Raw genomic sequence first — 24,379 nt, forward strand, 5'->3', positions numbered from 1 at the left:
GATGATGGATTAGACAATTAAGCGGAGAGCAGAAGGATTGAGTAAATGTGGCAGTGTGTGAGTGACTTCTGAGGAATATTAGAAAGTGAAGTAATATGAAAGGGAGGAGGCACAAAGGAATTAGCACATTTCTCTTAGGCTGTGCCTTTGAATGACATTCCATCACTAAGCCAGTTAAAGAGAACTGTGTTGGGTTTGATTGGCTTGCCACAAAGGGAGCTTGTGAGGAAGAGAGAGTGAAATAGATTTCCAACTGTCTAATAAATAACACTTTATAATGCTGGCATAGGTAGTGAGAAATTTTCTCCTCCTTTCCAACAAACTCTTGACTGACAACAAAGTAGGATTGCTTTGTGCACAGCATTCATGAAAATATGTGTGGGTGCTGGTGAAAACAGAACTTAATATGACCGTAAAATCAAAAGTGAATTATCACTCACTCGTATCAACAATCATCAGTAGTTAATAAAACAACAAGTACAACTGCGGCTGTTTGCCACAGCTAACAACAACATCAGTCAGACAGGTGCATTCAGTCTCTACTATAGCAGTATCTTTGGGAGGTGGGCAAAAATAGCAACTTTTTATTCTAATGCCCACCTCAGCAACATATGCAACATACAAGATGTGAGTAGACATACATCACAATACATAAAATACTAGACTTGCAAGCCAGTATAAAGTGGTTCAAGCACGCCAGCGTAATAAAACAAAATGGAATTTATCACCATCAGAATACGAAAATATACAAAAACAACAATTGGGACACATAAAGCCCCCAACAAAAACATTGTTTCATTCAACATAAATCAATAGTTTTCAAAGAGGAACCCCCACTTGATCAAATTTGATTCCAAAAACATTATCTAAACTCAGACTTTAAATCTTTTGTCTCAAACAGAGCGTTTGTCCATCTGACAGTGATGGATTTAGAGGGCCAGTCACATGTTTTAAGAGCAGCTGACAACTGACCTGATCTGCATTGCTGGATGGGTTCTCCTTCCATCACCAGTTCCCATGTTTCCAGTTGATTTTGCGACTTTGTCTTTTAGAATTCTTCGTATTCAGCCGTACTCCCCCAGCCTTTGGCCCCTTAAGTGGATTCTGGTAGGCAGCAGCAGATTTGTGGTCTTATGCTGTCTCTGCAGGTCCAGAAGCCTTAGGCCAGCATCTGAATCAGCAGAAAATGGTCGTTTGGTGTTAAGAGTTAGGATCCGTGACCCCTCTGACGCACACAAAAGTTGTACTGCAAAAGATGTGGGATCGGGTCCCTCAGGAAAGCCTTGCATGCTAGAAACTAAAGTGGTAGCTGATGAAGGTCACTGCTACAACAGCTTTTTCTTTGTGGACTGGCTGAATTGTCTGGTTGAAACAGTTGATAATATCCTTCATGCACATCTCTATGCTGTATTTCTTTTGGGCAGATGGAACACATTTGCCCTTTAGGCACCAAAACTACTCGGTTAGGTTTAGGAAAAAAGAACGACAGAAAGCCCCAAAGGTAAACTTCTCCAACGTGCTGCTATTGGTTTTGCCTTATATCAATGAAGAAGGAAATGCATGTTCATTGCTGGCTGAAGCGCTGCCTCACTGGCTTGCTGACTACTGTACCGTAGTGTTCCTGCAGCTGGGGAGCAGCTAGAAAAAAATCCCCCTCCATTCTCTTTTCTCTCATTTTCTAAATATTTGATTTAGCGAAGTGAGGTTGGGGAACCCCTGCATGGAAAGTATAGCAGCTTGCATGAAAAATGTATTACAGTGTATTGTTTGGGCCTTTCCTGCACTATGACAAAGATGTGGGCATTACTATCCTGCAGTGAGGTGCTTTTGGAATAAACCATAACAAAAGAGGACACAATTTCTGGTGACAGAATTCCTATCACTCCAGTGGAGCATGTATAGTAGATTTGTGAATCAGATCTTCACCTGCCCTTATTGTGTGTCTCACCTCTGCACCATCAATCATGCACCACATCACCACATGACCTGTATCTGGATGAGAGACAAGGTCACTGGGTCATAGTTTGCTGTACCGAAGAATGCCATAGGAGGGGGAAGGGATGAGAAAGGCAGACCTAAGATGCTGATCAAGTTCTTTGCACCCGTTGTGACCAGTCATGTCTTTGCGTAAGGGGCTTATTATAGTAATGCCTGGAGGTAAAGTGGTACAAAAGCTTGATGGGTGGCTTGAAAGTTGATTTCTGAGTAAGAAAGGCTTTGATGTTGCTGTTCATATGGTTCTTAGAAGTCATGTCTGGTAGATAGTCTTGGTTTTCAGTCTGTACCAGCCTGCACTGACTGCACACCAGGATCAAAGTACTTTACTGTACTTAATCCATTAGAATATTCACCACATCCGGCATCTTACTGTGCTTTGATGATCTGAACTTCATAGTTATCTTAGCCTTTTACCACCTAGTGTTCTGCCTGTGGGACGCCAGCACTGTGTAGAACTTCCATAGACTACTAGTATTAATTGATGTTACATGTAATATATGCATAAGTAGGGATGGGGATTGAGACCCGGTTCTATAAGGACCTGGTTCCAAATTTCAAAACCTGAAAATCAATAAGGTCTGAGCTTATTGATACTGCTATCGACACTTGCGGGTCCTATAACGTAACGTTATGTCTCAAGAGAGTCATGTCATTTAAATCAAATCACTGGTGCACAAACATACATCAGTAGTCTAAAGTTTGTGAATTCAATTGACTTGTCTGCCAACCGCCGTTTAAACTAAACGAAGAAGAATTTAATTGCCTCACGTCCTCGTTTGCTTCATTTTTCATTTGGTCAGTTGGTTGCTTGCTAAGATGGCTGAACATGCAAAGCGGTCAAAGGCTTGGTTACATTTCAGTAAAGCCAAAGATATGGAGGAAGCGAAATGCCATTTATGTTCTAAGTTAATTTCTTGTGAGGGGAGGAACACAATGTCAATGCTAAAGCACCTCAACGTCGCGCATCAGTTAAAGCCAAAATGCAGTAACTTCGACTGTCTTCGTGTCAGAACACCGCCAACTCCGGCTGCCGTTGCGGAACAATAATCCTCCTCCACCCAAGGTATGCATGGTGCGCGCACCCCAACGTCCCCCAGTTTACAGTTAAAGGAAACCAGGGTTTTCCAGAATAGAAAAGATATTGTCTTTTGCAGTGTGTCAAGTTAACACTGTTTGCTGGCAATTGTATACACACAGGTGCAGTGGCATATTTATAGACCTGCTGAGGCTGTGCTCTGTTTGGGTGCCCAAACAGACTGGTAGTGCTAAACCAACTGGTGTGCCACTGCAAAGCTAAATCTGCCTGTTATTATCACAGAGACAATATCTGCTGGCTTAACACGTGGCAGAAAATGGCTTATACCATATTGGAGCAGTGCAGCTGCAAAGCTTTTGTCTGGCTTCATCAGTCTGTGTCTATTACAATATGTACTGGTGTGGTTGTTCAAATGTACTTTTTTGCGAACTTGTATGCTAATGGGTGGTTGGGGGCCACTGACAGGATATGGATTATCATTCCACATTAGCAATCCCACCCATCGATTTAGTCTCTGATTTGATGGAAATTGCAATTTTCTATCACAGCTGTGCCAACATTAACTAATTTCCACCACCTCTACTACCTACCTCTACATTAACTTTCGTTGGCCTTTTTTCTGTTTATGCCCTCTCACATCCTCTCTTGATTTCCATCTAATTTCCTCCCTGACTGTTCTTATTGTATAGGAAGTACCCATATAGACCTTTTTCCATTATTCACCTGATGCTTAAAGCAGGAACATGCACAATCATGCAAAGACAACTCCACTTTCAAGGTTATAAGTGTGAATTTTCACTTATGGGATGGGAGTTAGTTGCTGTAACACTACGGGCCCTACTTTTGCGTCAACAAGAGCAAACTAAAGACTTGCAGCAAATGTGCTGCAATAATGCTTGAAATGTAAATAAACTAAGTTAAACTAACACTCCCTAGCCAGTGGAATGCATTTAAATCTGCATTTATCTATGAATTAATGAGTAATTCTTACAGTCTCTATTGTCCTCTGCTGCTTTATACTGTGTGAAAAGATTCTCCTTCAGTTCATTAAATCCCTGCAGCTGTCTGAAGGCAGCAGGACAGATGTTGATAAATCTGCAGCCTCTGATTTGAGAAGTGCCACACCAGAGCGCAATGCCAATATGCACGGCTGTGCACTGTGTTTACCTTAATTAAATCACATGCAAATGACACCAGTCTGCTACAGAATAACCACACACACCTCTACACACATCAGGCTGGTCAGTATTCTGCCTGTTTATGCGAGAGACATTGGATTACTGGAGCACATTAATCCTGTGCGCCACAGCCTCCTTTCCAACTCATTTAAAAAAACATTTCAGCGGTTCATGTTTTATTGAAATGCGTTACATGATAATGCTGCTGTATTACATTTTAAGATATGATGTGATCATATTAACTGCTTCACCAAACTATTTTTTTTAATCATTTGTTTGTATCTTATTTTGCTGTTAAAAACCCCACACAATCTCCCTCTGGCTGCAGATTTATGGTGCTGTTTGTTCACGTCTTGCCACTCTGCACCATACAGATAACAAAATGATTACCAGTGATGTGATTGGCTGAGAGTGTATTTATTTATCACCACATCCTTCGATCTATATTCCACTTCACCCAGCCCTCTTGCACTTTGAGCTGCTGCACATACATGAACCAAAATAGCAGGTGTGCTTGGCTCCCAGAGTCTGTGCACCCTAAGACTTACTGTTTTGCCCTTGTTGTTGCACTTGCATGATTAAAATAGGGCCCCTATATCAATTTCTGGACTCAGAACATGATGCAACATTAAAGAGAGGATCAACACACTAGCTTTCCACAGCAAATGGATTTAGAGAAAATACCCCTTTTGATATACAATGTTGCATTCTAGTTGCGTATGGGTATTGCCTAGATAACTCATGCATGCTAATGCAGTTTGTCCCACTGCCCTTACTGTGTGTGTGTGTGTGTGTGTGAGAGCGAGAGAGAGTGAGGGTGTCCACAGTCCCTGTGCCCTCTGCGTAAAACAGTAAGGTTAGGACTTGTAAGAAGACACTGCTTTGTCAGCAAGTCGCCATGACAATGCTGTTGTTCCCCTATTTCATTGTCTTTTTCCTCCTCTTGTCTCTCGGCTGGGGAAGGTCACATGACTGAATTGATCCCCATAACACAGGGATACATAAAGCGCTGTCCCTCTCGTTTGGTTCTCTTTCTAACAGCAGCAACTGCATAGATCATCTATCATACAGCTGTCACCTGCAGCACCACTTTCCAAAGAGCTTTAGGCATTGAGCTGGACTGCACAGTGCAGCATATCAGGATTCTGAAGTGTGTGCGACGTACATAAAGTAGATGTTATTAAATAAAGTGGAATAGCTCATTTAGATTTTTTTCTGTCATATAGCAGGTGTGGAAATCGATTATTATCCCAGGTCAAAGTGAATAGGTAATGTGTGATGCATAATGCTACATAAATCAACATGACACAGCTCTTTAGTAATGCTGAGAAGACAATGTGATTGCATCTTTTAGAGATTAGACAGCTCTGGCATAATGCATTGAATACAAATCCAAGGTCATTGTGTTCTGCCTGCCATCCATCCCCAGCCTTGTTTGGAGGCTGACTGAGCTTTGTAGGCTAATAGCCAGGTGGAGCGCTACATAATTCATTGAAACTAAGTTTCCAGCCAGAGAGAGTGGAGAGGGATTACACAGCCAGGCTCATACTTCAGCAGCCTTTATTGCAGGGAAGTGACAAGAGAGAAACAAATCTTGCATGTAAACATAAACACACTCACATACCCACATTGTGCTCATTTCAGCTTGTGTGGACTTCCAGATGTGATAAAAGGGCACGCCGATGATTTCCCTGTTGTGTGAATTGTAGTCTCAACCTTTTAACCCTGCAGGGTTCTGACAACGCAGTGAAAGTCCTGTCCTTTATTTTGTCCACGTAATTAAATCAAATCATTAATCTGTGGTAATGAGTTTGGCCACTGGGGAGCTGCTTCATTAGGTGCAATGTGCTTCCTCATCGGGTCTAGTTGCTCTGTGTTCTCTTCCTCCGTTCTCTTCTGCTTTGGCTGTGTCTTAGGGGTGAGGGGTGAGGAGAACGGAAGGTCGGGAGAGGTTGGGGGTGTTGGGGCATGCGCTACAGACGTGATTTTATGTTATGCCTGAAATTCCATTCACAGCCAAGGCAACTATGGACGCAGCTGCGTGCCATAAGTCCCAGAATTCCTTGCAGAAGTGTAATCTTTCAGGGAAGGGAAGTTGGCAGTTGCAAGTCAAGCTGTGTGACATTTAAAAAAATAAAATCTGGTGTCAAGGTGTAAAATCTCCTTATCTGTAATGAATGAAATAGTCAATTAATCAGTAGATGATCGATCATAATGCTTCTTAAATGCTGCTTTTCTCTGTTTTATATACTTGTAAATTTCTTTGGATGGGTGGTTGGACAAACACTCAATCTGAAGACATAATCTTGAGCTCTGGAAAATTGTGATGAGCATTTCACTATTTTCTGAAATTTCAAAGAAAGTAATAATAAAAAAAAGTAATCTGCAAATTAATCAGAAATGAAAAGTCATTAGTTGCAGCCCTGGATAGTTTAAAAGGATGGGCAAAATAACAGACTAAGATAACACCTTTTAAGGTACATTATAATAACTGCAGTGAAGATATTTTCACTCAAATCAAAGAAATAGCAGCCACCTGGGCTTTTACCTTCTTGTAATCATGCTTATAATTCAAGCCTGTTATTTGTTGCAATTCTTCTCTTTCTGTTTCACCCTCATTCATTCCTACAAGCTCTGAGTGAGTCAGTGGCTGTGTTCAGAACTAGTATTACCATGCGTCTTGGGAGATCCTATCACAAGTGGACAGCTTTAAGTACGGGTGTGAATACACACAAGACTCATTGAGGACACATTGAGAATCGGCGTCTATCGTTTTCCCAACCTAATTCTTATTCTTCATTTGAGGTCTGATAAACAGTAAATTCATCAAATTCAGGTTAAAAACAACAATACATTTGGTCTTTGCAAACGGCAATGACGTGGCCTACGTGTTTATTTGCATATATAGTGGGAAAGTGAGATCCGGTCACAAGTGGTCACTTGAGACACATGTGGAGAAGCATTCTAATGTGAACTCATGTACTTGGAGTGGTCCACTTGTGATCGGATCACCCAAGATGCATGTTAATACCAGGTCTAAACTGGGCCAGTGCAGCTCATGAATACATAGTCACTTACTGAGTGTGGAGGAGGCAGAATAGAGACAACAGAGCAGCACTGGTCCCTGAAGGTTAGATCTGAGAGGGATGTTGCTGAGCAAGCTTTATCACTCTGTTACACAGCAGGATCAGTCACCACAGACTGCAGCCCAGCTCCTTTCCTTTCCTCTCCCTCTTCTCCTTTGTTCTATAACTCTCGCTCCCCCTCTCAGATGTTCTTCTGTTTCTTCCTACCTCATCTGTTTTTCTTTGTCTCTCTGCTTTCTCTGCCTGCCACTTTTCTCTTAGTTTATCAGTTTTTATTTCTTTCTCTATCCCTCTACATTGCCTGTCTCTTTCCGGATTATTGTCCAGTAAATCTCTTCTTCCTTTGCCTGCCACCACAGTGTCCATCCATCACAGACACTGGAGCTGAAACACTAAATTGGGTTCAATGATGCACTATAAACTCTCTAACCTTATCCCTCCTTCACTCTTACCCTTGATGCTCTTGCCTTTCCCCTGTCACGTGTCTATGTGCATGCACATAAGCGTTCATGTGTGTATTTAAGATGCAGGAAGAGACCGACCTTGGTTGACATTGAAGTCACTAAGTTGTAATTGATGCTTTGGTGCTTCTCACCAATGCTCATGTGTGTGTATTTGTTTTTTTTCCCCAGGCCTGTGCAATAAACATTTCCTCAAACCTCATTAATATCTTGTTGCTGATATTGGATTCTGCTTGTAATATGTTAACTTGTACGCTCTGTGGCTTCATCCTCAATTTGTATGTTTTCATGCATGTCTAATGCATATAACAAAGTCAGCTCAAAATTACCACAACATACTGAAAGTCAGGCTGGATGGTCACGTAGATGGTTTAGATGCTGACTTTGTATAACGTAAGAGTGAAAAGCCAATAACTGCAATGGAGAGCTCCTAATCCATTACATCCACACGTGTAGAAAGCTATATGAAGCCTATAATGTATTGTCCTTCACGGGCTGCTGGTAAAGGTCTTGCGTAATTGAATAAAGTGAGTCTGTGGCACACCATGTGTTCTACATTGGCATGCACACCCTGTGCTCCACTGACGTATGTAACTGCAGCATGTGTGATGGAGCGCTGATGCTGTGCCAGCATATTCCTCAATCCGATGGCTCTGCCCTGGCCGCCCTTCAGCCCAGCCACAACCCTCCAATCCCTTCATCCCTAAATATCCCAGCTCGGTGCCAAGCAGGCAGGGTAGGGCAACGAGTAAGGCACGGTTTATGACCCCCTACGTCCTGAAATTGGGCAGAACACTGTTAACGTGATGGATTGAGTGGCAAGACAGCCGCTTACACAATCACCCAAGGGGGATAAAATATGGCCGCCCCCGCCGGGGTGCCCGCGAAACAGGAGAATGGAGATTGGAGGGCAACCAACGGACTATGTTTGGTGCTCAGCCTTTGCCTGATAAGTGTACGCCTGGATGCACCCGGTGTATCTGGCTCAAGCCAGAATGTGTTTAAAAGATGGGGCGTTTATATTTGGGGCACAGGCACGGTCTGCAAGGTGAGGCGATGAGAATGATTCGTTGGTAGGGTGTTCTATACGTGAGCTGACTCACACAACTGATTCACACACTGTGGTCGTGTCCATTCGTATTCATTCCATTATCCATTATTAACCAGCTCAAACCTACAGGATCATCTTTAGATTTGTCTAGATTTACATTTGTAACATCAGACTGGTCTGAAGCTCAAGAGGCAGGAGCTTTAAATCTGAAACCCCTGCAATCTAAAAATAATAATAATCAAAATAATGTGTACCAATTGTTCAGGCTTACTGTCATCTTTTAAACTAAATTGTCAAGGTCTAGTCAATGATACAGCCATCCCTTATATTACAGACTATGTTTTGTGCTTTATAGATGGGTATGATTTTGCTGTGTACCACAAAAGCATGATTCACTAGCTTAGATTTTGTGAGACGTTTTTAATTTCAAGATGGAGATAATAAGATAAGACCGCTTGCCGTCCTTGCCAACTATAATTAATTGTTTATTGTCTCTGGGTGGTAATTTATCCAGTTACTTTGTGTAACGGGTTGACTGCTGTGGTGAATTGACTCTCCAGCCAGCAGGATATGAGAAATGACATGGTGAGAGGAGTTAAAAAGATGAAATACGATATGCGAGGGAAAGGGAAAAAGAGGCAGGAGAAGTGAAAGCGGGACAGACACCTGCTTTAGGTGCTTAGAGAAGTGATTCATGGCTGCTCATGTAGAAGATTTATAGGAATGAAACCGCCACAGACCTTCGGGCTCACGCACAACACATGTATACTGTATATGCTTATACATGTTTTATATATATTTTAAAACCTACCTTTTCTCTTCCATCACATGTACATACTGTATGTGTGCAGAAACATTCATAAAATACTGATCACCAGAGTCTTTGGAGCTTAGGGAATTTACCATTGTTGTCTTGCATCTTGTGTTCATGTGTGTAAGCATGCGTGAGTGTGTCTGCTTTAGGCTGATAAGAGGATTTGTTGAAGGGCCCTTTTGTTCTTTAAGCAATATTTTCCTCCCTTTCTCTTTTCCCCAATAGTTTTGTTTAAGTAAGTCATGATTTAATTAAGTCTAGATAAGCATTTGTGCTTTGGGACATTGTTGGAACCACACTATAGGAGTGAGCATGCATATTTGTGCTCTGTTGGCCACATCCAGGGAGGAAAGGATGTCCAAAAGCCCAAAAAAGTGTTGGGATGGAAATATGAGGGCAGTAAAAGACAAGCCTCTTGAGCATGTAGGCATGCTATATGCAAATGTTGGCAGGGCAGCTGAAAGATTTGGTGAAACAGACAAAGATGAAATGGCTTTTGAGCTTCCATTCTCTGTGTGTGTGTGTGTGTGTGTGTGTGTGTGTGTGTGTGTGTGTGTGTGTGTGTGTGTGTGTGTGTGTGTGTGTGTGTGTGTGTGTGTGTGTGTGCGTGCGTGCGTGCGTGCATGTGTGTGCGCGCACGCGCATGCATGCATTTGTTATGTAATCTGGCAGAGGAGGAGGTGCTCGTCTGGTCTCAGTGGAGAGCTTAGACATTTGAGTGAGTCTCTACACACAGCACACCTGCTGCTAAACACACACACACACACACACACACACACACACACACACACACACACACACACACACACACACACACACACACACACACATTCTCTCACACCCTGACGGCTAGCAGCAATGTTTCAGGTGTAATTATAGAAAGTTTGTCCCCTGATTACAGCTGGTAAATGGCTTTGACTTGCGTCTCTGCTGGATGTCCGCAGGAGGTTTTTTCACTTGTCCAACTAAGGTTATCTAACTTTAATGAGTTTTTCCCATCCTGGGGCAAAGTGACTGAGTGTGATTGGCTCACCTCAGTGGCAGTCTGAGAGCCCCAGAGGGTTAATGTTTTGCCCCCACATGCTCTAAGGCTGGTGTTGGAGAGCTGCAGGCGTGCCCTCAGGTCAATGCGAGACCTCTGGAGCTTTCAGGTCGGTCGTTACGGACGCTTCAAAAGCTGTGAGAAATGACCTCAGAGCTGGTGGAGAGTTCCCACTGACCTCAGTGCAGGTGTTCTGAATATGGTGGACGATGCATCAGGGGTAAAGAACAGCTCCCACAGGTCTGATTTATACAGTCACAGTTAACAGTGGGTCATTAAGAGCATTAATGAAGAAAGAGGAAAAACTTGTAGGCTTCTTCCTGTTTTAATAATGCAAGTTAATTTAGGATTCATCTCATCAAAATGTACTAATTATAGTATTTCCAGTTAGGAAAGCAGTTTAAAGAATATTTGATGATATGGAAGTTTCTGATTGGTTCCATCTGTGTATCTTCTAGCCATCATGTATGTGATGGGAGCCCTGGGACCTGCAGCTGGCTACCTGCTGGGAGGCGTCCTCATCGGCTTCTACGTCGACCCCAAAACTGTAGTCAACATTGATCAGAGTGACCCTCACTTTGTTGGCAACTGGTAAATATGCGTGTGCATCTGTATGGCTGCCACAGCCCTTATATGCATTCCCTGTGTGAGGATCAATCTGTTCTCGATTGCCTTTTACAACCCATCTGTTGTTTCTTCCTTTCAGGTGGAGTGGCTTTCTCTTGTGTAGCATAGCCATGCTTCTAGTCATCTTTCCCATGTTTGCCTTCCCCAAAAAGCTGCCTCCACGCCACAAAAAGAGGAAGAAGAAAAAGATCGGCTCGCCCGGTGACATGTCCAGCGATGATGATGTGATGAAGGAAAAGTCGAGTAGCAAAGGCCAGAACGTCTCCTCCTCCATGGGCTTTGGAAAGGACATCAAAGGTGAGGAACAGATACTATCAGCCTTACTGTCCCACCTCTGGACTCCTTGGTGTTACAAGTACCGTACATAAAGGAGCTGTGAGCTATTGATGTACAAATGGCCCATAATCCAATCAATGGCCAGGATTAGTCATTTTATCTAATGGTGGAAGCTCCATTGATATCTTCTTTTAAAGATATTATTGATTTGTGATGGAGGAAGTTGTCCACACAGTTGACTAATGAAGCAGGTAATTAACTGTAAACATTGGCAGTTTTACTGGACATTGAGTTCTATTTACTTTAGTAAATTAATTGTAAACATGGCTAAAGATTAAATTAAGGACTGTACGTTTCTGACATTATACTTCCCAAACAAAAATGATCAAACAGTCTTTAACTAGAATAAAAATATAAAATTCCATAAATTGGAGACTGTTTGTTAAACTGCTTGCAGCTGTGCACCTTTGTGCATTTTTATGTCTTCTCTGAGCCAGATATACCAGGAAACCCCCTCATTAGGCTGAATTTTGCTCCAGTCTCTCTCTCTCTCTCTCTCTCTCTCTCTCTCTCTCTCTCATTCATTCATATATATATACACATGTTTGCTCTCACACTCTTTTATTATATGCAAAATCAAAATAACTGAAGTGAATTCCAACAGCATTTAAATGGATGCATACTCATAGATTCATGCTTATGTGCATTCCCCCTCGGAGAGCAGATAACGCATACTGTAACCATGAATGCATAATAGCTTCTTCAGACCAGTGGTAGGTCTCCTGCTGTTTTACTTGTCCCAGCAGGATGTTTTGGGCTGCAAACTATGGCCAATTTTGCAGACTCAGGCACTTCAGTGTTTGGATCTGCCAGCTCTGTGCGTGTCCTTCTATAGAGGTGTGTGTGTTTGTCCGAAGCACAAATTGAGTACTATCTGTGAAAGATATGCTGCACTGAAGTGGCTGTTTAGATCAACAGCAAACACTGAAAAATGCTAACACTGAATGTTTTCAGTAACTGCAGTCACAATACAGTATATCGTAATCATATTTCAATAGCTGATTGCTTACGTGACAGGATTTAAAATATATATAGTAAATCTAATCTAAATAATATTGCTATTTTACCCTGAAGCAGGACAAAAGTAATTTCATTGATTACTTGCAAATAAGATGTGACTCAGAACTCACCATTTAGTTCCATCCAAACTCACTGTTTAAACTTAAATGTTCCTGATTGATGGTAAGAAAGTGACATAAGGAAGCAATTGACACAGACCTCAGTATTAGAAAATAGTAAAAATTGCCCAAGTACGTACAAACCAAGGTGACATCCTTAAATGTCTTGTTTTTTCCGATAAACAGTCAGATACTCAGTTTACGAAGATATAAAACAGAGAATCAGCAAATCCTCATATTGGAGAAGCTAGAACCAAATAAAAGAACAAGTAATCGATTATCAAGATAGTTGACGATTCATTTTCTGTCAACTGATTAATCATTCAATACTAGCAGAATTAGCAACATTAGCTCTGTGTTAAGAAGTTGATATAAATGTTAGTCTAGTCCATTAATTATTTTACATTCAGATCTGGATGTAAGTGACTTGCTTTCACATTTATATGTTCAGATTAGATTAGTTGTCAGATTAGTTAAGACTCAAAATGATTATATGTCCTTTGAGACCTCTGTGCAGGACTCATGCACACCATACACTTTACTAACTTCATTGGTCGAAACACCAATATGAGCTACAGTGCCTTTACAGATATTACAAATAATATGCCATATACATATAATATATGTCTCCGCTCACAGAGAAATGCTTCGCGAAAGCAGATGGATGAAGCAATTCGACAGTCATCAAATAAACTAAAAAAATAGCAAGTGTGGCAACTATTGCGAGCAAGTGTTCTGTCTGATTGAGAGAGCAGCTGCTGTAGATGTCAACAGGACCATGCCATCTGTCCCCCTCCAGACAAGATTACAGCCCATCTCCCCAGGAATGAAATAAATATCATCACTATTCTATTCGTACCTTTTTGATCTGAGATAACACTGACAGACATTTCCCCACCTACAACAAGATTAGTTGAATTAGTGCTGAGACGGCTATCCCCAAACCAAGGCACCATGCCACCCAGTTAGGCTGTCCAGCTTCATAATAACCACCCCAATAAAAGGCAGTAATAATCCCCTTTACATACTTCCTGCCTTTTCTTTTGTTCTTGCTTTGAGGCATCTTTGTGTGTGTGTGATGCATGTGAGACAGAATAAGCCCCCATGATAGCCTTATGGCTGTAAAGTCATAATATTTCCCCTGAGGGCTTTAAACTCTCCGGACACACAGGACAAAATTGGAGATGCCAGCTGTGTGCTCAGTTAGACGAGCTGTTCCAAGACAAATGTTTTGAAGTCTGACTTTTGTTCCCAAATGTGGCCCTTGACAGATCATACATACTTACAGAGAGAGTGAGAGAAAAAGCACAGAAAGAACAAAAACTGAGGTAAAATTATAAAATCTAAAAACCTGAATATAATATTTTAGTTTGAAAGGCTCTAATAAATGCTTCCTTTGGTTGCCGTCCTTCTACATTTCATCCCACAGTTAAGGTCAAGGGAAGACAACACAACAATCTTGAACCCAAAGTTCAGTTTCATCTGAATAGAGCAGCTTTTCTTGCACATAAGTGACCTTGCTTCTTTAAGTTGCTGAGCATTATTTTTGATGGAGGGACCTTTCCTGGCCTTTTGGATTTCAATGCATAAAAAAGCAAAGAGAAAATCTCTTTTGCTGCTTTAACAGCAGTTTGCTCCAGCTCAAGGCCAGTTTGTAGATGCAGTCCCAGCGGCATGTCCTGGGTCTGCCTCAGGACATCCTAACCCGGTGCCCAAACTACATCAGCTTTCGCTTTTTAATGTAGAGAAGCAGCAGCTTGAATCTGAGGTCCCTGTGGATTGCAGAGATCCCCATTCTGTCAAACCTGCTCCTGAAATCTTTTGCCTCAGTCTTACTGAGATGAAGGAGCTTGTATGTTCCAGTGACCCTGAGAACAGTGTTTTCTGGCAAGGACATTTAAAGCAGACTTTTCAAATGCAAGAGGCTAGGCCCTTAAGAAACCAAGAACACCATCATAGTAGCCTTAAAATTACCTGACAGAGATGGGCCTCACAGTTTTTTTTCTACCAGTGTTGTGTCTACAATGTTGTGTTGTGTCTACATTAAACAGGGTGTTGGGATGGGCATTGAAGTGGAGAGGAACATGATTTGATGGTTATAAATTTGGCAGGAGAATGGTAAAATGCACACCAATGGTGGCTGTTTAAGAATCACTTGGTTCTCAATCACCACCTCAACCAGCCCCCAACTGCAGCTCTGCTGAATGGCTTGGCAGACCTGCAGGTTTTATATAACTGGGTAAACCAATCTCTATCAAAATCCAAGATTACATTTTATTGGATGAAATTTTGTGTATGGCCCACAGTGCATGTTGAGAGAGTCAGAAAGGTAGATGGTTGGAAAATAAGCAAATTTGACATTGATGATATACATTTCCTCAGGTTCACCCATTGACACAGGGTAAAAATGGAAAAGCTTTTTATCATATTTAGTGAAAATGGACATTTGAGGCTGTTGGTAAACATCTTTTATGGAGTTGGTTTATAGACAGCATAGTGGTGTCATGATTCGTCGTTCAACTGGAAGGCCCACGTTTGAGTTGCCATGCCAGCAAGCATCTGCCTTGCTGATGTGACTGTGAGTAAGAAACTGAACCCCTATTAGCTTCTGTTTGGAAAATGATTCTACACTGCTTATCCTCTGATGAAGAGAAAGTGACAACAGAGTTGTATCTTTTGGGATCAGTTAAGTAAAAATGCTTCCTACCACTTTTTGTTTGTCAGCCAGTGCTAACAAGGTGCACTAGGTTTCATTCTGCCTAGTAACAGTAATGTACTTACAGTTTGACCACATGACTTTTTGAAAGGGCATTCTGCATCATGCCAACCAAATCACATGGACTCTGTCCTCAAGCAGACATAAAGGGCATATTCGCCCTTGTTATGATGAACCAAGGATGATGGCATTCAGGGCGAATTTGCAGTTTTGCAGTGAGTTTGGTTTGTTTTGGGCACTCTGCAGAGATACACATGATCCACATACTTGTATTATACAGCAAACTTGCTGGTAGCTAGATGAGTTTCTTAAAGCGTGATAAGGTTTCAGGCTACAACGAGCATCTGTGTGTTTATGTATTGTTTCCTTCTGCAGTGTTGCGTGAAACAAGGATACTTATACAGATGTAATGAGACACGGTTGAATGCATGTTTGAATGTGTTTATTTATGTGTGTTTATGAGGCATTTAAAGATGGTGTTAACTTTACTCTATTATTACTAAGGTTATCATTACATAAGGTTTATTTGGGTTACAGATACAGCTTTTTCTGTATTTTATTAAATACAACTTTCCAGTAAAGAATCTTCTTCTGATGATTCCATGGAGTTCAGTTTGTGTGGGAGTGAGAGCCAAATAAAGGGACTGATTGTGTGTTAATTACAGCACCGCAGTAATGAAGTGCTCCGTCTTGTATCCCTTTCCAGACCTCCCCAAGGCAGCACTAAGGATCCTCAGCAACATGACCTTCCTGTTCGTCAGCCTGTCCTACACGGCAGAGTGCGCCATCGTCACCGCCTTCATCACCTTCATTCCCAAGTTTATTGAGTCACAGTTTGGTATCCCTGCCTCCAATGCCAGCATATACACTGGTAAGTCTTTCGTTGTACAGTCTTTGTTAATTCACCTCTTTTTGTTACTTCAGTTCACTCATTCACTTCATCGTGTACAGCAGAGTCAGACATGTTTAAGTTGTCTTGTGAGTTACTGCAGTCACTGTCCCTTGAGGCCTGCCATCATTGATGTGTGGGAGCCTTTAATGAGGGATTATATGATATATACAATATCTTCTGAGCAATAAAGTAAAATAAAATTTTCCATTGAAAATGATGCAGTAGAACATGATGGTACCATATAGCTGCCTGTAAAAGAAAGAGTTGAGTTGAATGAAATTAAAAATCAAAACAACTAGGGATGTAACTAATTTCATTAGTGATTCAGCTTTCTATTTTTTGTGTTATTTTAGTCTGTAAGATATCAGAAAATAGTAAAAAGAAAATTCCCATTATAGTTTCCCAGGGCCAAACATGCTACTTCAAAGTACGTGTAACTGTCCAAAATCCACAGATATTCAATTTCTAATGATATGAAATGGAGAAATGCATTTTTGCTTGATAAATGACAAAATTGTTACCGATTTATTGTCTGTCAAGCGACTAAATGATTAATCAAGTTGTTTCATCGCTTAAAATAAGCATAAATAATGTAACAAAATCTCTATAATCGATGAGGGTAAATGGACCAGTTGACCGGTCATTTATTTATATATATATATATATATATAAAGAGAGAATTTCTTTATTGAGTTGTATCTAATGGTTACAAGGAAGCAAATATATTATTATTATGAGACTTTGAATTGAAAACCTACATGTAAACATTTACATAAATACACTCTAATACACTTTCCGTTTTTCATTGCAGTGAAAAATGGTTTATATTACATTATGTGCTGCTTTCTTTGTGTGTTCTATGTGTCATGACCCTGGACAGGACGATAAATGATACATCACCACGTACTATGTGCGCCATAAGTCTGTACCAGTTTAAGCTCACATTTGTTCTCGCCTCTCCACGTGCACACAGTGATTCACAGTCAGAGGGCAGCGCTATGAGTCATGCAGTATTGCTGACTTTCATTCAGTAATAAGCTTCCATTACATCTCCTGACTGTAACACACAAGTCTCTATTGACTGCAGGAGACACATTCATCATAACGTGGTCACACGCACACACACTACCCTCTTCTCTGCCTGTAATTTGTGCACCACATATGTAGGTTGTACAAAGAAGCAATCTAGTCCTTCAGTCGTGTCTGAGCCAGCGGTGATAATACACAAATAATCTGGTATTTGGATTATTACAGCAAAGGAGCGATTGAAAACTCAGTTAAGCAAAAACGTGTGTGTGTGTGTATATTTGTGTGTGTCCAAGTATTCTGCTTGCTAACATATGGTCATCTCTACAGTCACATACAGTGCACACACACACACGCCCACATACACAATATCATTGCCTCATCTCATCTGCCTGTTGCCAGGATACAAGGGGTAAGGGCAAACGGGTGGTGTGGTTGCCATGGCTACCAAAACGATGCCAAGCAGCTGTGATGTGATGATGGTTGGTGAGGAGGAGAGGGCACGCCTGTTGATGGCAGCACAGCGCTTCCTCAGGCAGCCAGATGGACTCTGACCAACTGTGACATTTCCTTGATGATTATAATTGTGCAATATTCTCTGTTTAATACTCCTGTGCAATATACTCCCTATTTATTGATATTTATTCATACTTCTATTACTGCTGTGCAATATCCACCGTCTCATAATCATCTGATAAGCTACACTTAACTTCACAGTACTCATTATTGCACTATTACTTATTACTTATATTATTACATTGTATTATACCGTACATACTTATCAACCTCTAAATCCACTTGGTACTTACACTTATTTTAGCTTTTATACTTATATCCACTTTGTACTTAATTTATCTTACCTGTATTATAGTGTATTATATTTTGACTTGCTTAGTACTTCTTTTCTTCTTTTCCTTCTATTCTCAAGTCTGCTTCGACGTGATAGTGAGCAGCTGTAACGAAAGAGTTTCCCCTCTGGGAGCAATAAAGTATTTCTGATTCTGATGATTGTAAGGGATTATTTTTTAAGAATGACCAAAAGACCATACAGGTGTGTTTACATTAATCAAATTAATTATTTGTGATGTTTTCACATAAATAGTGTTTTGATATCATCTCATAATACCAATAGAGTTAGGCTTTGATTTATTTGAAAACAAAAATTTAAAAATCAATATTCAGAGAACAAAAAAGTTTACTTTGCAAGACAAAAATATTAATATAATTTTTAAAATATTTCCTATTTAGCTCAATGACTACCCACAGTTAATTAAGTGTACATTGCTCTTTGCTACTTAAAAAAGACCAAAGATAAACAAGACTAAGTCTATAGACTTGTGGCTCTGATGCAGTACTTGGACACAGATATTTTGACAAATAATGGCATGTGTTAAGTGTTGATGTTTAGCAGGTATACCGTGTTCACCTTCTTAGTTTATCATATTATCATGCAAATATTTACTAATTAGCACTAAGTAAATACAGCTGAGGCTGATGGGAATGTCATTATTTTTGCAGGTAGCAGCGTGGTTTAACAAATCTGGGTATTTTACCAACTTTATACCAGATAACAGAGCCCAGCCCTAATTGCCAGTGGATTGAATATAGTGATGGTTCAGTTTATTAAAGCTTTAATAATGTTTTTGCTGTATTTGCAAAGTGTCAGGTGTGTCTTTTTTAGGGAAAAGTTTTGAGCTGCACAGGAAGTGATGTATTTGATATTTCCGGCAGCACCAACAGTGCTTTGCTAGGATTAAATAGAATAAGAATTAGGTATCCAGGATTACCAGCAATAGCCACAATGGCTGACAAGTCCAAAGAACGGTGTATATTTATTTAAAAAAAAAAAGAAAGACATCATAGCTTTGACTTGCTGAATGCAGAGTGATCTGCAGGAAGTTAGCCATTAAAACAACACAGCAATGTAGAGAAGAAAAAGAAAAAGTCAAAATGTCAAATGTCAAAATATAATAAATGGAAGTCTCACAAATTACATCTCGGTTAGTCTGTATCATGCCCCGGTTACAGTGCCCCCACTGCTACATGCTCATTAGATGTTGCTACAGAAATAGCACTGTAACATATCACACGCCTCCCTCAGCTGCAGTTTCCCCCACGCTGCTGCTGCTCCCTGCCTGTTTCACTGACTCTCAATCTCAGCAAGTGTTCCTTTCAAATATGCACTTTCCATTCTTATTATTTTTCTCTTCTTTGTTTTGTGTGTCCAAGGCATTTTTCTTCTGTCTCTGCTGTACAAGCTGCAGTTGACAATTGTAAGCAGCGCAAAAGTTTTGTCATAAATCACGGCTTCTTTGACTTAGGATCTCTATAATAGATTAGCACTTACATGCATACATGCACACCTTTATCAAATAACCACGAAATAATCACTCAGATTCATGCCAGCATAGCTGTTAATCCAGATAAAATATGTGTATACCATTCATGTAGCATTTAACACTACGGCATAGTGTGTGCGTGTGTGTTGTTCATGTTCTTATATCAAGGTGGGGACTTTAATCTGAATGCACACTGACCCATGGGGACAAAAATTGAGGTCCCCATGGGTAGAGACTGCTTTTTGAGGGTTAAGACTTGGTTTTAGGGTACAAGCTACGATTAAGTTAAGGTTAGGGTGAGGGTAAGGGTTAAGGTTAGGCATTTAGTTGTGATGGTTAAGGTTAGGGTAAGGGGCTAGGGAAAGCATTGACAATGACAGTCCTCACAAAGATAGAAGTACTAGGTTGTGTGTGTGTGCCTTATTTCACTGTGATATGATATCTGGTTTGGCTATGTACATGTTTAATCCTGCAGAAAGCACATGGTTTTAGCTCATAAACATGCACTTACAGGATAATGTTATGCTACAGCTGTCTGTTGCCTAGCTCTCACTGAGCGTGCTCAAAGAGGCACTTTTTCTATCTCTGTCTCTCTTTGTCTTTCTCTTGATCGCTATGTTACACACACATCCATACAGAGGGAAAAGCCAGATGACATTTCTGTGTACTTGGATCACTTCTCTGTTGATCCTCTATCTTTGACGACCCTGCGCCCCCACTTACTGACCCCATCTTGCTCGGTACGCAGCCGTGAGTGCCTGTGGCTGGGCTCAAGGGCGGCCATGTGCAGCCTCCCCGGGCCTCAACTCCTGCACGCTGACACTTTCCACCCAGTCAATCCTGCCAGCAACCAGCTTTGCCTTTCTTCATGATGTCAATTAGACTAGCTAGTGGACTGAGAGCAGGTACCCCAGCCTGAAATCACTCACTGGTAGCCCGTAGCGTTGCCTGGTCACATGCATACAGTAAAGCGTTTTCTGGTCTCTTTTTTTCTTTTTCTTTGAAGTTTATTTATTCTCGGTTTAACAGGGGAAGTCACATTTAGATAGATGTTGTTTTTTCAGGCAAGCGTGTCCAACAAGACATCATAAAATCTTTCAAATGAAAGCACAACATGTTCATGTTAGTGTGCCTGATTGAAATACTGTGCATCAGATGCTTATTGCACTTTAGTCAGTCATGCTTTACAGTAATTAATTCAGTGTTAACATTTTTTCATGACACAAATTAGCTGCTCTATTTCTGTGCTATTTGCAACACTTCTGAAGTGTCCCCTCTATCTCACCTGCTCTTCTTTCCTCTGATCTCTCTCACAGGTGTGATCATTGTACCCAGTGCCGGGGTGGGTATTGTGCTTGGGGGCTACATCATCAAGAAGCTGAAGCTCGGTGCCAGAGAGTCAGCCAAGCTGGCCATGATCTGCAGCGGGGTGTCTCTGCTCTGCTTCTCCACACTCTTCATAGTGGGCTGCGAGAGCATCAATTTAGGAGGCATCAATATACCCTACACTACCGGGTAAGGACAAATGTACTATTAGAGCCAGGTATGCATTTGTTTCTAAAGTGCTTATTTAAAAGAACCTTAGTCTGTATATGAAATTATATCTTATCTGAAACACATACTTTCTGGAGGAGGGTGTGGGCCGGGGATGCTGTCAGGCTCCCATCATTCTCATGCGTTGTGTTGGAGTGCAAATGATTAATTAGCAACACTGGCATCTGCTCTCGTGGCTCCATTGACTCACTCTGCCACCTCTATTTCTGAAGTCACTGCTCGACACCACATCAGCAGCAAGGCTGCAGAGTTAACAAACAGTCATCCGATGTGTCAGGCAGAAATACGGAGCGGACGTCTGTTGGCACACACGGTTATGAACACACTCATGCAGACAGACGCATAGAGGCACCATGCACAGAGTGACCTTGGATGATGCATTGCAAACATTTCCTGTATTAGTATCACATCTCATCATACTGTATGCTGCTAACTGTCATATACAGTCATGCACCAAAAATCAATATTTTCAACTTTTCAATTAAAAATTCAAAAGTTAATTCTGTAAGCATATAGTCATTAGTATTAGACATATTTAAAAAAACAAACAAACTTTGACAATGGACTTTGTTGTCTTTCTAGGCTCTATGGGCCAGCCAACTGCACCATCTCAGAAGTTCACTAAACACTGAACACACAAACTGCTAAACCCTTGTGAAATTTACTTTTCTCATAACTATGTTAATCAGTGATTATTTGCCAAATAGTCAGTGTGCCCTTTAAAGCCCCATAGCTGACCCATTAATAACTGTTGTCTTTGTTTAAGCCGGTGTTTATAGAGGGGTCAACAAGAGGTGTGAGCCGGTGGGGCTCCTCATTATGAACAGCACTGGTCACTGGTAGCGCCCACATGAGGAATGTTTAGCCCAAGCCCACCCTTTGTGTCACTTGTCTGTGCTCACACACCAGTCTAGACGCAGCTCTGTCCCACTGACAGGCTGGAGACTATTTGACAAAAAGCACATGTCAAACACCAAAGGTCCTCAACCTTTACAGAGCCAATTTCTTGAATATCTGAAAAAGTATTTATGATTATGAGTTGAATTAAAAGCTGCTGTGTAGTCATCGTTGACTTTCAAAATAAAGCGGTGCAATGATCAGAATCTGCAAAATGCACCTTTTTTCCCTCCTGTTACAAAATAAAACCTCAGAATTTGTATGCCGTCATACCTCCCTGTTCAGTGTCTGCAGCACTAAACTACATTAAGCTACTCGCTCTCTTGACTCTGTTTGGGTTTTTATGCAGTGCAGCCTGCACACAGTGACATGACATCTGGAGGGTTCGGCGAAGGCCAGGGTTTAACAGGGCTGATACCTTTTTACGTGCATGCAAATACACACACATATACTTGTTTTTGCTACATCGTGGGGACTTCTGACCAGGAGGTTACTCATGAGGACCATACTGTCTAGATGAAATAAAAGCGTGGTTTAAACTCTCTCTCTCTCACACACACACACACACACACTCTCCCTCTCTCTCTCTCTCTCTCTCCCTCACACACTGTTATGGGAATGTGACACTGTTATGTCAGGACAAGCCCAGATGTGCTTCCCCTGTTACAACCAATACAAAACTGAGGATGAGTATCACTTTATGGTCTTGTGAAAAATGATGATTCACTGATTTTAAGAGGCAGCATAAAATAATTGAACCTTTTTCCTGTTTGGCAGATTTTCATTTGTTTTTGTAATATGGTGTTCTTTGACAAAATGTCTAATGAATGACTATTGGCAATGGATACGACCAGGCATTATATGATACAAATAATCATCTTGAACACATTATCAGAATATAAACTCAGAAAGAGATATCCTGTCAGTGTTGTGTGTGACAGCGTCACTTCGAGGCTATTGTGTTGTTAAGGCCTGTCCCCGGCTGTTCCGCAGGGCTCAGAGCGAAGCTTCCCAGAGAAAACCCAGGACTCGCTTCACTGCTCCTGGTTTAGACTAAGCCAAAGTCCTGTTTGGTTTAGAGCGACTGTTCCCACACTGCCTGTCGCATCACTGGAGGTGTCTCTTCCTCAAGCCCCTCGTCTCTGTCCTTCTATCATCACCCAAATTAGTGGAGGGCTAGATTAAAGCTAATTAAAAGGATTATGTGCAGCAGATTAATAATGAGACACAGAGAATACAGTAAACATTGCCGTGAAGATTGGCAGCCTCTATCAGCTTCCACACTACATTTAGCTTCATATGAAACTCTGTTTTACTGTTGAGTTGCATTATTGCCCTAAACAGAAATAATTTTTACTTTGCAAATGATACACAACGTTGTTTGGCTCTTTTTTCCTGACGAAACAAAACCGTCTTTGCAGCAGGAAGCATTGGGTTTTATGGGAAATGTGGTCTAAAACGCGACATATAGCACCATAAATTTGTTTTCAATTTTTCTGGATCTAAATGGTGTGCTGCTATCCCAGCAGGGGCATGCTTAATAAAAGAGGTTGCACTGAAACTAACCTAGATAAATGAACATGTAGAAAATTAATAAATGCTCCTACAGATAGTTGAATGGCCAAGTCCCCTGCCTCTGGCCCTTGCTGACATAGCATTGCTGTGAAAATACATCTCCAAAGGGTGAATTAAAAAAGAAAAACAACCTTGTTAATGCCTTACAACATTATCCAATAGGTTTTAAAAGGCTTGGAAAAACAAGAGTTACAAAGGCGCACGTAGCCTCTACACGGCACGGATGTAAATGGCATCAAGAATCAAGGATCAAAATGTTCAGCTTTATCGTGTATGTTTTCTGTGTCTGTCTGTGAAGTCCGACCCTGACGATGACCCACAGGAACCTGACGGGCAGTTGCAACGTCAACTGTGGCTGCAGAATCCATGAGTACGCTCCGGTGTGCGGCTCTGACGGCATTACCTATTTCAACCCCTGTCTGGCTGGATGCAGCACTGTGGGCAATGACAGCACCGGGGTGAAAAAAAAAAACACACACACACAGCTTCATTGTTTTCCTTCCTCAGAAATAATTGCTATGTAGCCATTTGCACAAGTAGAATATAAAAGGATTGATGAAAATGATTTCAGAGAACACACATTAATCATAATGAATACACAAAGACCTGTTCTCTGCACATTCTCCTCCCATA

General features: G+C 41.1%; 1 protein-coding gene across 1 annotated transcript in view; it reads left to right on the forward strand.

Annotated features, from left to right (window-relative positions):
- Window positions 1–24,379, forward strand: part of LOC122866341 (solute carrier organic anion transporter family member 5A1) — a 40,599-nt gene that overhangs the window by 10,372 nt on the left and 5,848 nt on the right. The window contains exons 3-7 of the mRNA XM_044175861.1: window positions 11,125–11,257; window positions 11,373–11,590; window positions 16,170–16,334; window positions 21,037–21,235; window positions 24,045–24,204. Of these exons, the coding sequence (XP_044031796.1) occupies window positions 11,125–11,257; window positions 11,373–11,590; window positions 16,170–16,334; window positions 21,037–21,235; window positions 24,045–24,204 (875 nt within the window). The remainder of the gene's footprint in view (window positions 1–11,124; window positions 11,258–11,372; window positions 11,591–16,169; window positions 16,335–21,036; window positions 21,236–24,044; window positions 24,205–24,379) is intronic.

The sequence above is a fragment of the Siniperca chuatsi genome, linkage group LG19 (genome assembly GCF_020085105.1).
Source record: "Siniperca chuatsi isolate FFG_IHB_CAS linkage group LG19, ASM2008510v1, whole genome shotgun sequence".
Classification (NCBI taxonomy): Eukaryota; Metazoa; Chordata; class Actinopteri; order Centrarchiformes; family Sinipercidae; genus Siniperca; species Siniperca chuatsi.